Raw genomic sequence first — 14,735 nt, 5'->3', positions numbered from 1 at the left:
TGATAGCTCAGAGCCTGGAGCCTGCTTCAGATCTGTGTGTGTCTCTCTCTGCCCCTCCCCCGCTTGTACTCGGTCTCTCAAAAATAAAAAAATAATTTTTTTTTTTAAAGTTAGCCAGAGTATGTTTAAAATTTTCTAACTCATATTGTGAGTAAATTTGAGAAAATTGCATAAAACGTTTCATAATATATAAACTATATATTCACATTTTAAAGCATTATTTGCTTTGAAAAGATAGGGTGAAGTGACAGTTGTGATTTTTATCATGCCTCATATATTTTGTATTTTTATATTTCTTTGACTCTAAGATGCACATTTTTTATGCTAACATTTTGGAAATCAGGATGCGTTTTCTGATCAATGCCTTGCCACAGTTTATTCAACAATATTTTGCCTTTTAGTGGTATCTAAAAGAACAGTGTAGTGATAGCATCTTAGATTTGATGAAGAGTAGTATGTAGGCTGATGGGGAATATGGTACTGTGAACACAAGTAGTGTTGTTTTTAACAGGCTAGAAGCTGCTCTGTGGATGATTTATACTCTTTCCTTCAGACATGAATTTACTCACTTCCAACTCCAAGTCTGTTCAACTAATACTTAAGAAATATTCTTGAGCTAAAATTCAGGCCTTGCCTGGATTTGTGTGTGTGTGACCATACAGTGTTTTTGGAAGATACTCTTAAATGCTTAACATCCAATGTTTGTTCATCCTTATTAATCTGAGGTAGTAAAAGCAGCTTACTTTTACCTAGAAGACAACAATCTAAAGAAGTTCTGAGGCATAAGCAGTATAAATGAACGTTTCAATCTTTTTGAGGTATAATGGCACAACAGTTTTAATACAACCACCAATCTTCACAAAATAATTTTAATACTTTGTGCCTGGGCTAGCAGCATCTTGCACTGTGACATTCCTATACATACATAAGCATTTTATCCAAGTACAAATGTTAAAAGCAGAGTAACTTAAGCAATTCCCTATACAAAGGTAAATAGACACTGTAGGTTATTTTTCTTCTTGAATCATTTTTGCTGCATAGTAAATTGCAATTACATGTCAGTATAATGTTACTGATCTATAGAATACACTTTGAACTGTGAGGTATGGCAACTCCCTATGAGAGAGCTAACATGTAAACCTGAATATTTTGATTTTTTTTTTTTTAGCTGCCATGGATGGGTAAGACAAAAAAATCCAGCATTCAAAGATCCTAGAAACTTATCTTTCTAAAAATAAAATAAAATCTTTTAGTAATCTTAGTTATTTCCTATCATTTCCACATTGGAGCATGTTTGGATGGACAAAGATAAAGTAAATACTGAAGTGAAGCTAAGTTTGTTATGGAATTATGGATTAAACCAGTCATAAAAAAAAAAAAAAAAAATCCGCCAGGTAACTGCTCATTTACTTTACATCAAGTTGAGATCCTGATATGTGTGTGTGTGTGTGTGTGTGTGTGTGTGTGTGTGTGTATGCATCCCAACTTTATAATTCAAGATTGCAGTTAAATACTTCTAATTCACTTGAATTACCATGGTAATTAGACAATTAGAAACCTTATATTTTCTTAAAAAGGACATGCTTAACATTTTCTGACATTACTTCTAAACTCATATGAAGCACAAAATCCCCCTCCCCCCAAAACAAATATTCTGCTGTAAAAGTTAAGTGGTTGAGAGTTGGTATCAGAAGCCAGAAGCTATCATGGTTTAACATTTCCACCATAGAGTAGATACAAATAAAGGTAACTGCTCTTTAAACACATAATAGATAAGAAATTAACATGAACTAATTAAAATTAGAAGGTAAGAATACTGCCATTCAAGTTTGCATATTTTCAATACTTGTTTCATACTTTTAACGTGGACAGTAAAGCAGTTTTCCTGCAATTTCAGTTGAAATCCTTGCCCAGATAACATATTTAATGTCTAAAATTAGGTGCTACATCACTCATACATTATTCAAATAGTCTAGAAAAAAAGTCATGATTGGTTAAATGTATTATAGGTAACTATCACAAAACATCTGTAGAAATAAAAGAATTAACAGAAATGGAACCAAACAGAAGAAAGACTAGAAGAGCTACCAGAACTAGTTGAATTTAGGTAAAACAAACTTGGGGTGTTCTTACATGAAAGAAAAATAAACTTCATGTTTTGTCCCCATTAGTACTGTACTCAAGAAGATGATAGTCCCTTTTCCTAGCGTTCAAGAGACAGTCTTTAATATACAGTGCTGGGCAGGCACTTCAGTGACAACATAAAAATTACAGTGGTTAGAAAAAGTGGAAAATTACCAGCTTTAAATTAATAAATGACCAAATCTGTATTTTTGGCTAGACTAGAGAGGATATGTGTATTTAAGAAACTAATTTTAAAAATCTTAACTCCCTCATTTTAAAACCTAAATGTAGTATTACGAAGATTCTTTTAAGCAGAGTTTCTGCTGAATGAAGAAGCATCACAGATTATTAGATTGCAAGAGAGGTTTTTGCTGACCTATATAGTGATCTATATACAGGAAAGCTGTGTTATCTGGCATTTTGCCAAGTGGAATTTCTGAACACAATGCAAATCTTGACTCTACTGGACTACCACACCATGACCTAATCACACAACAGAATACAAGACCACAGTGGGATTAATCATAGGCTCTTCTCAGGGTGGTAAAATAGGGGAAGAGAAAGGAATTAGAAGAATACCACCTCGGTCAATAGGAATTAACTCTTAGTTAATAAAACAATTTTAATTCATTTCCACTCTCCTGCTATGCTGGATAAAAAAAAGCTTTTTTACTGTATTATATTACATTGTAGGGAGGAAAGCAAAACAAGTAACTTGGTGTAATGGGTTACCTTGCATAGTACCTGATGGTACCAAGGGAATGTATGGAAATCATTCCCATCAGTAAAGCACCTCAAGAGAGGACTGAAAAATGAGATATAAAGGAGTTTTGTTTGTGCTACCCTAAATCAACTATAAAAAGTTAAAAACACTCCTCTCCTCCCTCATGGCATACTTAAAATAGCAAAAATGTTTTTCTTAGAACAATCTTTATATGTATAAATAAAAATATGGAGAATTAAGGATCCATAAAGTGACTTTGTTAATGCAAATTATGGGGGAAATTTGGATTAACTCAATGTAAAGAATTAAAACACTAATTTTAAATACAATGAGGTTTCCCACAAACCACTTTCCCCAATAAATGCATCTTCAAGAAAAGCTGCTATCTGAGCCAGAACAACCTCACAGACTCATTAAGACAACATAAAATGAAGGAGTAAATATTTCACATTAATAACTTACTGAGGTTTCTTTAAGCCGCAGACTCTGTTTTAACTAATTTGTGGTTAAAAAGAAAAAGAAATTACAAAAGAACGTTAAAAACTTTTCACCGTTATACATACTAATTTAGAGGTCGTGAAGATTTATTTTTTTATTTTTAATTTTTTAATAATGCAAGGCACTTTTCTCTTTTGGGCTTCATTTAGAAAAAAAATAGTGCTACATTGGTTATTAGATTCTATTTCGAACTATTTTGGACAGAGAAAAAATGGGGTCGGCAACTCTAAAAAGAACAAACACAACATTTGGCTGTTAAGGAAAAAAGGAAAGTCACTCAAAAGTCTAAAACTCCTTGTTTTTAGCATCTGGTATCACCAAGCAAAACATCTTCCTTTGTTCATTATACTTTTTTTCTTTAGAATAAACAAATTACGAAGATAATAGGAATAGAAGCAATACTTGGATCATGTTAAAGTAAGAAGAGTTGGCTAATGTCATGATTCAAAGATTATTAATAAGGGATAAAGAAGTTTAAAAAAATAAAAGGGTAATGAAGCTACTGAATTATACTAAAACAGGTATGTGGCAGATTTCTGCATTTGCTAATGTTTCCATAAGAGGTTCCATCATAAAAGTGAACTGTAAAATTATTTTTAAAATGTAATATATAGAACACAAAATGAATTTTTAGCAAACTTTAGGAAATTCTTGTTATAAATTACCCAGATTTTATAAACAAATCCCCCCTAACTTGCATTTTGTTTAAAGTAATAACTTTATATCATACAAATAAATTTCAAGTATGAAAAGTGCATTATTGCAATAATACCTCTTTGCAAGTCCAAAATTCTTGGTTTATAATAAAACTGTAAAGTGTAAAAAAAAAAAAAAAAAAAAAAAAAGAAGAAAGGAAAAAGAAAAAAGGAGTAAAACCATCAGTGCCATCTATTGCAGAAGTCCAACATCTTCTTAAAATGTTGCTCAACAAGTTGCAGAGAAACACGTCTGGAAGCAACATATAATTGGAAAAAAAAAAAAACTACTTGTATTTTTACCATTTTACATTATTATTGTCTCTAGTATTTTCTCCTTCCCAAATAGAAATTCACATCCTCTGTAATCTTGCTCTCGAGTCAGCCATTTTGTGCAGTTGCCACTTGCATGTTTCCAAAATCATCTTCTTCTTCATGTGTTCTCTTCAAACTGCCTAAAAATTATTGCATGAATATAACATATAATGGGAACTTAAATAAGTCCAATTGCTACAATGTTAGATCTAGTAAAAATTTCATTTTCATAAATGTATGGATATTCACTAGAATTCCATGACTGAATTTTTAGTGAATGTTAGTAAATTCTTCTGTTACCCAAACAATTTTATATCTTCATGACAGGATATATTTCCCCTCTTGAGAATTAACTATGTCTTAGATATTACAAATAACAATCATTAATACTTATTTATTTACTTATTTATTTTTTTGGTGGGGGTGGCAGACAGAAGATCCGCACTGAGAGCAGAGAGCCCGATGTGGGGCTCGAACTCACAATCTCTTGTGTGAGATCATGACCTGAATGGAAGGCAAATGCTTAACCGACTGAGGCACCTAGGTGCCCCACAATCATTAATTTTTAAAATATCTTGAAAACAGAATTTTTAAAGAGAGAATGGTACCTAAATGTTTGGTTGCCAAGTTTGTTTTTTAGGCACCATAAACCTGTGACTTTGAACATAAAATTTAAGAGATTAATTTTGTATTTTTGCAATCTTATTTTTGAGATATGATTATCTTTTTGCTTTCATAGACACTGCTGAAAATATTTTTCCAGTGAAGCTGTGGTTTGATTACCAAGAAGTCTAAAACTAAGAGAAAGGATGGCATGTCACAGAGCAGATTTTATTTTACCTACTCTTTACATCAAAGTCTGCTAGTACAGAAATTTTCCACATAGAATCAAAGTTACCCCTATATGGCCAATAGTTATAGTCAAGAAATTTGAGTCTCCATGGAGGAAAACTTAGGGGAACAATTAAAATGGTAAAGGGTCTACTGTGTTATTTGCCTAACAATGGCACAAGCTTAAAGTTATGCCCAAAAGGTTGGGCTAAATCATGGTAATAATGTTGTATCAGAGGTTGGATTCTAACATGAAACTAATGTCTCACTATAAGATCAATAAAATAAAGATAGAATATCAAGGCAATGGGATGAAGAAAATATGCTAGCCATAAAGCTAAATACAGCTGTTCTAGCTGAGTTTCAGATGAAGTGCTGAACTTGGATCTAAAAGAGGTAAGAGACATCAACAACTAATGCAAGCAGAAAGTGAGGAGGTACAAATAAAACTCTAGAGTATAGGAATTCCAAATAACTAGGGATTGGAGGAAGTTTAAGTTAATCATCCTTTCTCTTGAGTAACGTGTGAACTAAGTTTTTAAGGGTAGAGAGACAATGTGATGCACTCTAGGTGGAGAAAAGAAGACACAAATGAAACCATGAGTTCAGTTTTCTGGAATGCATATATAAAGAGGAACTCTGAGAGACACCAAGATCAGAAGTGCCTTTACTTACTATGACACTCTATGTTTTCTTCTGTAGGAATAAAACCAATGAAGGCTTTTGTACAGGAAAAATACATTAGAACTATCTTTTATGAACTATCTTCTATGAAAATAAATCTGGCAAGAATGTACAGAATAAACCAAGTTAGAGTTTGGATAGGAGGCCAATATGAACCTGAAATAGACTGAGATTGAGTAAAAAGGAAAGGATACAAACAAGGGTAACAAAGGTCTTGGAGAAGAAAGATAAAGTTAAAAGATTTTGAGAGCATGCTTGGATCATTAACTTTGAAAATAATGGAGAGAATACTCTGAAAAAGGGAAGAAAGGGAGAAGGGACTGAAATATTGATGACAAGAGAAAAACTGGGGTGGCTCACGTTAGTCACCCTATTTAACTTGAAACATGCTTTCACTTATTTAACCATCTTTTATTTTTAGTAAGATCATGGAGTGTACTTAAAGCCCCTTCTCCAGATCCCTCTTATTTTAATCTTTACAGCAGTTACACCACTTAAAGACTTAAACTAAAACGAAGCAGAAATGTGATCTTCTAACTAGCCTATTCTATTAACCAAGTACAGTGGTGTTTACACAGTAGAAGCTCAATATAATACACATGTATTCAGTATAAAATTAAAATTTACAATTACCTTGTTTTAATTCAATAGTCTGCCCCAAGTTTTCTAAACAATTTGAATTGTTCAGTATAACCAATAAAGAGCAAAAGATGCTTTCTACCTTTCATACCATCATCTCTCTCCCCAACCTTCTCCAAAATGAAAAAACATCCTTACCTGTGGGTCCAGAATGAACGGATAATGACCTTTCTATCTGGAGTGGTGACATCATCTGTATTGTTAATTTTGCTAGGTAGATGGCTTCATATTCCTAAAAAAGATTTAATTAACTTGAATATACATTTAAATTCTTGGGTACCCAAAACAGTGGTTACCATGTTCATTACTGGTATTCTTATTGATACTGAAAAATCTGGTGCCATAATTGTTGTAAGAGAAATACAAGTTTAAAATTCTGACCTCATAATTTTGCATTTACTGATGAAACTATAAATCAAGTCAAGCTAATTTCTTGCACTAGGGTATCATACGTTGAACTGCTGGTATATGTTCTCTGCCACTGGGGCATTAGCTATATGATCTCTGACTTCCTCTGTTAAAACACAAGCCTTTGCGGTGTTAATTACATGTTATCTAAGCTCCTCTGTTAAAACACACACACACACACACACACACACACACACACACACACACACACCACAAACCCAAACAAGCAATCTCATAAAATGACTAAGAATAAAATGAAATAAAGTTCAATAAAGATAAAATGTTTTCGTAGAATATTTTATTATTTTTTTAATGTAACTTATTACTCCTTTCTCCTCATTTCACCTTAATACTGTATTGCTCCCTATTTTGGAGAAGAGTTATTTGTTTAATATTTATTTTTGAGAGACAGAGTGTGTGCACATGCAGGAGGGGAAGAGGCAGAGAGAGAGAGGCAGAGGATCCCAAGTAGGCTCCACACTGATAGCAGAGAGCCCAACATGGGCTCTAACTCATGAACTGCGAGATTATGACTTCAGCTGAAGTCAGACGCTCAACTGACTTAGTCACCCAGGCACCCCTTTAAAAATGAGACTAATAAGGCATTTAATGGATTCAAATATGTATTTGATTTTCTGATCCCTTAAAATTAATAGTCCTCTACCTCCAAACATGGAAGAATAAAGGCATTTCTATCCCTCTCCTCTGATAATAGAGAACACCTCATTTGATGAAACTAGGAAACAACCATAACCGTAAATATGAGAAGAATGAAAACTAAAGAAATAATTACCAAATAGGTCAGAATAGTGGTTACCTTTATAAAAGGAGAAAGAGTGTCTGTGATTGGGAAGGGGCATCACAGGGCTTTCGAGATCCTAGCATAGGTTCAGTTTCTTGACCTAATGGTGGTTACATGAATGTGTATTTACATCTTATGCATTTTCTATATGTGTATTATATTCCACAGTAAATTAAGAAAAAAAAAATGGAACCAGACAAGCTAGAACACAAGATGCCTGACTGCAAAAATCAGGCAGAATGGGTACACTTCAGAGTTCTCCAAAGAAAGATGGTGTGCCTAAGATAAAACTAACAAGCCTTTAAATAGTATGATGATCAGGAAATGTGAGTGGGCTGTGGGGTGAGGTAGGGCTTATCAGGGAAAATGTAAATGCCCACACATGATATTTTTGCAAGAAACAGGCTATATGATAGTAAGGTGAAGTATGAAGCCAAGTATCTGATCTTAGTTAAAAATAAAACCTTAACCAGTAATTCTCCAAGTCTGGCTATACCTAAAGATCACCGGAGAGGCTTCAAATACATATACAGGGGCATCTGGGTGCCTCAGTTGGTTAAGCATTCAACTTCAGCTCAGGTCATTATCTCAGGATTCATGAGTTCAAGTCCCGCGTCAGGCTCTGTGTTGACACCTCGGAGCCAGGAGCCTGTTTCAGATTCAGTGTCTCCTTCTCTCTCTGCTCCTCCCCTACTTGTGCTCTCTCTGTCTGTCTCTCTCTCTCAAAAATAAAAAAAAAACTTAAATATTAAGTCTCACCCCCAGTGATTCTCACTTAATTGGTTTAGCTTAGCTTCCTCTGGGTGATTCTAACATGCATGAGGTGTTCATCAATCTAAATGAGAAAAACCTGTGACATGGGGTGGGGTGCTCTGCTTCCTACTCCATCGAGTAGTCATACCACCAGAGAAAAGTGTTGGTAAGAAAGTCTTCTAAGACAACTGGGAAAATTTAAGCTATTGTCTTTCCCAACCACTACCCAGGTTCCTCTCCCACAACTTCACTGTTGGGCAAATAGCTGATCTAAGAAGAATACTTCTAATTCAAAGATGACCTATAATCAAAAAGGAACCATTGTAGGTTTTTTAGCATAAAGATGTCACAAGGGGAAAAAAAGCAACATTATAAACCAAAAGTCATATGAAGAACACAGCATGAAAATCACTCCATGGGGGCGCCTAGGTGGCTCAATCAGTTAAGTGTCTGGCTTTGGCTCAGGTCATGATCTCACTGTTTGTGGGTTTGAGTCCCATGTCGGGGGACTCTGTGCTGACAGCTCAGGGCCTGGAGATGGCTTCAGATTCTGTGTCTTCCTCTCTCTCTGCCCCTTCCCCACTCACGCTCTGTCTCTGTCTCTCTCAAAAATAAATAAAACATTAAAAAAAAAACAAAACGAAAATCACTCCATGAAGCAAATGAACATGATTAATTCTCTATGAAGTCAATGAGAATATGACATTTCTGAAATGAATACAAAGAAGAGATAAAAGGACTCAAGGAAGAAATGTAGTAATGAAAGAGATGACATATCAACTCTCAAGGTCAATGGGTTAATAAACAATAAATATAATAAACTCAACAAAGAGAATAGACCATACTATCCATTTCTGGCATAATATCAATTTCCTCTGTTCTCCTGGAATTGCCCAGACAGCAAATATGCTAGACTTTAGAAAACAAACAAAATCCCCCCTAATAACCCTAATTTCCCCTCCAGCTGTCATTTCTGTTTTCCCCTTCAAAGCATAATTCCTGCAATTATCTATTCTTGCTGTTCACATTCCTCTCTTCCCATTTTTCCCTGAATGCTGACCAATTAGGCTTATCCTTTGCCTTCTACTGTTTGTCAAGGACACCAATAACCTCATGTTCCTAACCTAATGTTAATTCTCAGCCCTTATCTTATTTGACCTATTATCAGCCTTTGTAGGATCATTCCCTACTTCTTCAAACACTTCCTTCACTTGACTTCTCAAACAAGCCACCCTGATTTTTTTCCTATCCCATTGGCCATTCTTTTCGATCTTTTCTGCTAATTCCTCATCTCCCCACCCTCTACATGTTGGAGTGCATCAGGGTTGTTTTGGAACTTCTTCTCTATCTACATTCCCGTAGTGATCTCACCCAGTCTCAGGGCTTTCATTGGCATTTATATAATACTAATTAGATATATGGTTCTTTCCCCTGAAGTCTGGACTTTGATATGTATAACTGCCTACCGCCTAACAGCCCTCTCTACCTTAATGTAACCAAAACCGAACTTGATTTTATTCCCCTTAAATCTTCTCATGCAGTTTCTTTCATATCTTCCATAAAGGCTTAGATTCATCTTAATCTTCTCTCTTCACATCCAATCCATCAGCAAATCCTGTCAGCTATACTGTCAAATCCAAAATGTGATCTCTTCTCACCTCTTCCCTTGCTACCATTTTTGTCCAAACTAATATTTCTTTTGAATGTAGGGATTTAGGAGGTAAGGGCAGAAGCAAGTATTCCTAATACCCATTAGAATGCTATTGCAATAATGCAGTCAAAGGAAAATTAAGGGAACAAGCCATGCAGATGTTTGGGGGAAAGCATTCTCGGTGGGGGGAATAAGGGCAAGTGCCTTGAGATGAGAACATGCATAGTATTTTCAAGGAATTGTGAGAAGGTCAATGTGACTGGAACATACATAGTAAGCAAATGAGATAGTAGGAGATTAGAACTGAAAGGTAAAGGACTGCAAGTGTAAGGCTATAAAAGTCATTGTAAATAAGGCCTGTGGCTTTTACTTTAAGTGGAGGGATAACCTGTAATAAGATTCTGGCTATTCTGCTGAGTAAACTGTGTTGAATATAGGATACTGTAAATTTCATAAGAAATACATATATTCTACAAAAAGAAAGATTAAAAAAAATTTTTTTTTAAATGTTTATTTTTGAGAGACAGAGACTGAGTGCAAGCAGAGGAGGGGCAGAGAGAGAGGGAAACACAGAATCCAAAGCAGGCTCCAGGCTCGAAGCTGTCAGCACAGAGGCCGATGCAGGGCTCAAACTCACAAACAGCGAGATCATGACATGAGCTGAAGTCAGATGCTTAACCGACTGAACCACCCAGGTGCCCCCAAAAAGAAAACTTTAAAACACTAGAGGACATAAAAATTGATTTGAATAAATGGAATATATAGTTAGAAACAAAGACTAAAAATGTAAGATCAATTCTTTCTGAACTGTAAACATAGTTATAAAATAAAAAATATAGAGCCCTTTTCAGTAAAGCTCACACACACAATGTTAAAACCTTGCCAGGAAAATTCTAGAAAGAACATTAATGAGGGAATCTTGAGCTATACCATAACTTACTTATATAATATAGTATTTAAAATTGTTTGACACAATTGCAGCAGTAAGCAGAGCAATGGAATAGAACACAAAGTCCAGAAATAGGCCCAAATATAGATAAGAGTTCAGTATATAATAAAAATAGCATTTCAACTCAGTTGGCTAAAAATAGGTTCCTTAATATATAAAGAGCTCTTATAAACCAATGAGAAAAATATCAATAATCTGATAGAAAGATGGGCAAACCACTGGAGTTGCCACTTTTACCACCATGATGACAATGATCAGAAAAATCTGATAAAATATTTTTGGCTATTGGTGCTGAATGTGATATTGGGAAAAAGGTACTTCCAGTTTCCTGGTGGCTTACATTATTTAAGCCTTTTAAAAGACTACGTGATAACATCAAATTTCAAATGCCTCTGACCCAACAATAGCTCTCTCTATATATGTATATATCTTACAGGCATATTCACACATGTAAACAAAGATGTACCTACCAGGATACTTTTCCCAATATTGTTCATAATCATGAAAGACTAGAAACAATCTAAAGGTTTATGTATAAGGAATTAATAATATAAAGTTATGATGCATATGTACATATATGTATATATACATATAAAAATGCTGGTACAGTTGTATATATATTGTTGAATTTTAACCATAAGTATATATAATACCATAAGTATATATAAGTATATATTACTTTAAATAAAAAAATCAATTTAAAAAGACAACGTTTTTACACAACAGGGTTAAAAGGCAAAGAAACTTATTTACTCCTGCATAACTGGATGGAATGAGTAAGAAGACATCCTTTAATCCATAATTTTCCTTTTTGGAAAAAATTAAACTAGTTTAATCAGATACCTCACAGGTTTATCTTACTGTCTTTTTAGTTCATCTTCTAGGCACCAACAAAATTTGAAACATGGAAAAAATAAGGCCTATAATATAGAAAATAAAATATAAAAGCTTCTATACATAGTATACTTAGAATCAAAACTCTTGTCTCTGTGTGTACAATCAAAATAGAGGGAAAAAAATGAAATTTCTAACAATTATTTTATCTTACATTTAACAATGTGCCTTTAACCCTTTTTTCCACAGTAATAGCAGCTTTTAAGAAAATACTTTTGAGTGGCGCCTGGGTGGCTCAGTTGGTTAAGCATCCAGCTTTGGCTCAGGTCATGGTCTCATGGTTTGTGAGTTTGAGCCCAGTATTGGGCTCTGCACTGACACTGTGGACTCTGCTTGGGATTTTCTCTTTCCCTCGCTCTCTCTTAAAATAAATAAACTTGGGGCGCCTGGGTGGCTTGGTCGGTTAAGCTTCCGACTTCAGCTCAGGTCATGATCTCACGGTCTGTGAGTTCGAGCCCCGCGTCGGGCTCTGTGCTGACAGCTCAGAGCCTGGAGCCTGTTTCAGATTCTGTGTTTCCCTCTCTCTCTGCTCCTCCCCCGTTCATGCTCTGTCTCTCTCTGTCTCAAAAATAAAATAAGACGTTAAAAAAAATTAAAAAAAAAAAAAATAAATAAAATAAATAAACTTAAAAAAAAAAAAAAGAAAAAGAAAAAACTTTTAACTGGAAATGTAAACTTGAATAAAAAATCAAATTAGGGGGTGCCTGGTTGGCTCAGTTAGAGGAGCATGCAACTCTTGATCTCGGGGTCCTGAATTCAAGCCCCATGTTAGGTGTATAGATTATATTTAAAATAAATTTGAAAAGTTAAAAAAAAAATAATAAAATTAAATAAATAATTAGATTATGGCAATTTTTAGGTATTTAAAGTAAATTCTACATTTAATCTACATGGACGTAAGAAAATGAATTATCCTATTTTCTGATACCTTAAAGAGGAAGAAGAGAAAAGTTACCTGAAGTTGATGGACAAATCCAGCATTAGGATTAATACAAAATCTTCTTTCTTGAACATAAGCAAATGCATCTCTGAAAACAAAAAAAGAAAACTAAAGTGATGTTATTATTTCATGAGTAATCTCACTTTTTTCATAATTTACCTAAAATAAGAACTTATCCCAAAAATTTACCTAAAATAGGAAATCATATACAGCTTTTACTACAGAGAGGTGGAGATGTAGAGGAAAAATCGACAGCATGGTCAGATGAAATATCACAATCCCGCTTATTTACCAGCTTGTGTTCTAAGGGAAGCTGCTCAACTTTCTAAACTTTATTTTTCTCATCTGTAAATTAGGGATTATAATAATTCCTATCTAGATAGGCTACTGTGAAGATAGAAGATATAAGTGTAAAGCACCTTTGTAGAGCATCTATCACACAGTACATGCTCAAAATATTACCATTGTTTAAACAAGGAGAACTATATCTACTCCCTTGTGTTGTTGTAAGGCTTAAATGAGATAAAAGAGCCTGGAATAGTACCTGCCACAGACCCAATGTATGGAAGCTATTTTCACCTTTATTACTGACAAGACACCAAATAATAAAGAGAATATATAAAACATAACGTCTAGCCAGCATTTATCTTTTTCAATTAAATAAATGAAGGATTTGTATTCAAATAATATTAAGAATTGACACTTTTTATTTAGAGAGACAGAGTGAGAGTGTGCGAGCAGGTGGGGGGAGAGGCAGAGGAAGAGGAAAAGAGAGAATCTTAAGTAGGCTCCATGCCCAGCACAGAGCCCAATGTGGGCTTCGATCTCACAACCCTGAGATCATGACTGAGCCAAAATCAAGAGTGGAACACTCGACCAACTGAGCCACCCAGGTATCCCTAGGAACTGACACTTTTAAGAAATTTAAACACAAAGGATACCAAACAAATTAAACAAGTATTTGAATGTCTAGTATGTATTAGTCATGTGGATCCAATGCTGAATACAGCTCAAATGAAGAGACTAACAGAGAACATGATACAATGATAGATAAGTTGATACAGGCATATCACACAAAGTTTCACTGGCCATGTTAAAAATTATTAAGGATCAGAAACCTTTGAGAGCTTTTTGGGGGTATGGTGATTATATGACCAGATTTATCTTTTGAAAAGTTCACTCCTACTGTAGTGCAGAAAAAAACCGACTGGAGAAACAAAAGGATACATAAAACCACTAAGAAGGCTACCATTGGAAGAGTCCAGGAAAGACATGATTGGAGCTTGGATTGAAGATTAAATGATGATGAAGAGAAAGATAAAGTGACAGATTCAAGGTATATTTTAGGACATAAAACAGGTTGGTAAAGGGTCAGTTTAGGAGGTAAGGAATGAATGACAAGGAGGTGTCAATGATTACAAGATTTCTAACTTGTACAAGACACACTAAGAACAGGAAACACTGTACATTGACCAGTTTTTTCTTTTGTTCTGGGGCTCTCTCTCTTTTATCTAGGTAGTATGCTTGGAAAAGTTGATTCTGGATAAGAAAGACTACACTGAATTATGAACAGAAGATGAAACAGTGCCTAGGTAATTTTTCACCCAACTATTGTTAAAGGAAAACGTAATAAATTAGCCTTTTATAATTTTTTTAACGTTTATTTATTTTTGAGAGAGAGAGAGAGAGAGAGAGAGAGAGAGAGAAACAGAGTATGAGTGGGGGAGAGGCAGAGAGAGAGGGACACACAGAATCTGAAGCAGGCTACAGGCTCTGAGCTGTCAGCACAGAGCCCAACGCAGGGCTCCAACTCATGGACTGTGAGATC

General features: G+C 34.7%; 1 protein-coding gene across 2 annotated transcripts in view; it reads right to left on the bottom strand.

The window, feature by feature from the left end:
- Positions 1-810: 810 nt before the first annotated feature.
- STYX (serine/threonine/tyrosine interacting protein) overlaps positions 811-14,735 on the bottom strand; it is a 37,573-nt gene continuing 23,648 nt past the window's right edge. For both annotated transcript variants that reach the window (XM_060619861.3, XM_060619860.3), the window contains 3 exons: positions 12,923-12,995; positions 6,649-6,742; positions 811-4,496 (listed from right to left, as the gene is read on the bottom strand). In XM_060619861.3, coding sequence (XP_060475844.1) covers positions 4,423-4,496; positions 6,649-6,742; positions 12,923-12,995 — 241 coding nt within the window. In that variant the 3' untranslated portion in view covers positions 811-4,422. The remainder of the gene's footprint in view (positions 4,497-6,648; positions 6,743-12,922; positions 12,996-14,735) is intronic.

Source organism: Panthera onca, chromosome B3, assembly GCF_046562875.1.
Source record: "Panthera onca isolate mPanOnc1 chromosome B3, mPanOnc1 haplotype 2, whole genome shotgun sequence".
NCBI lineage: Eukaryota > Metazoa > Chordata > Mammalia > Carnivora > Felidae > Panthera > Panthera onca.
This window is presented reverse-complemented; position numbering and strand designations above follow the sequence as displayed.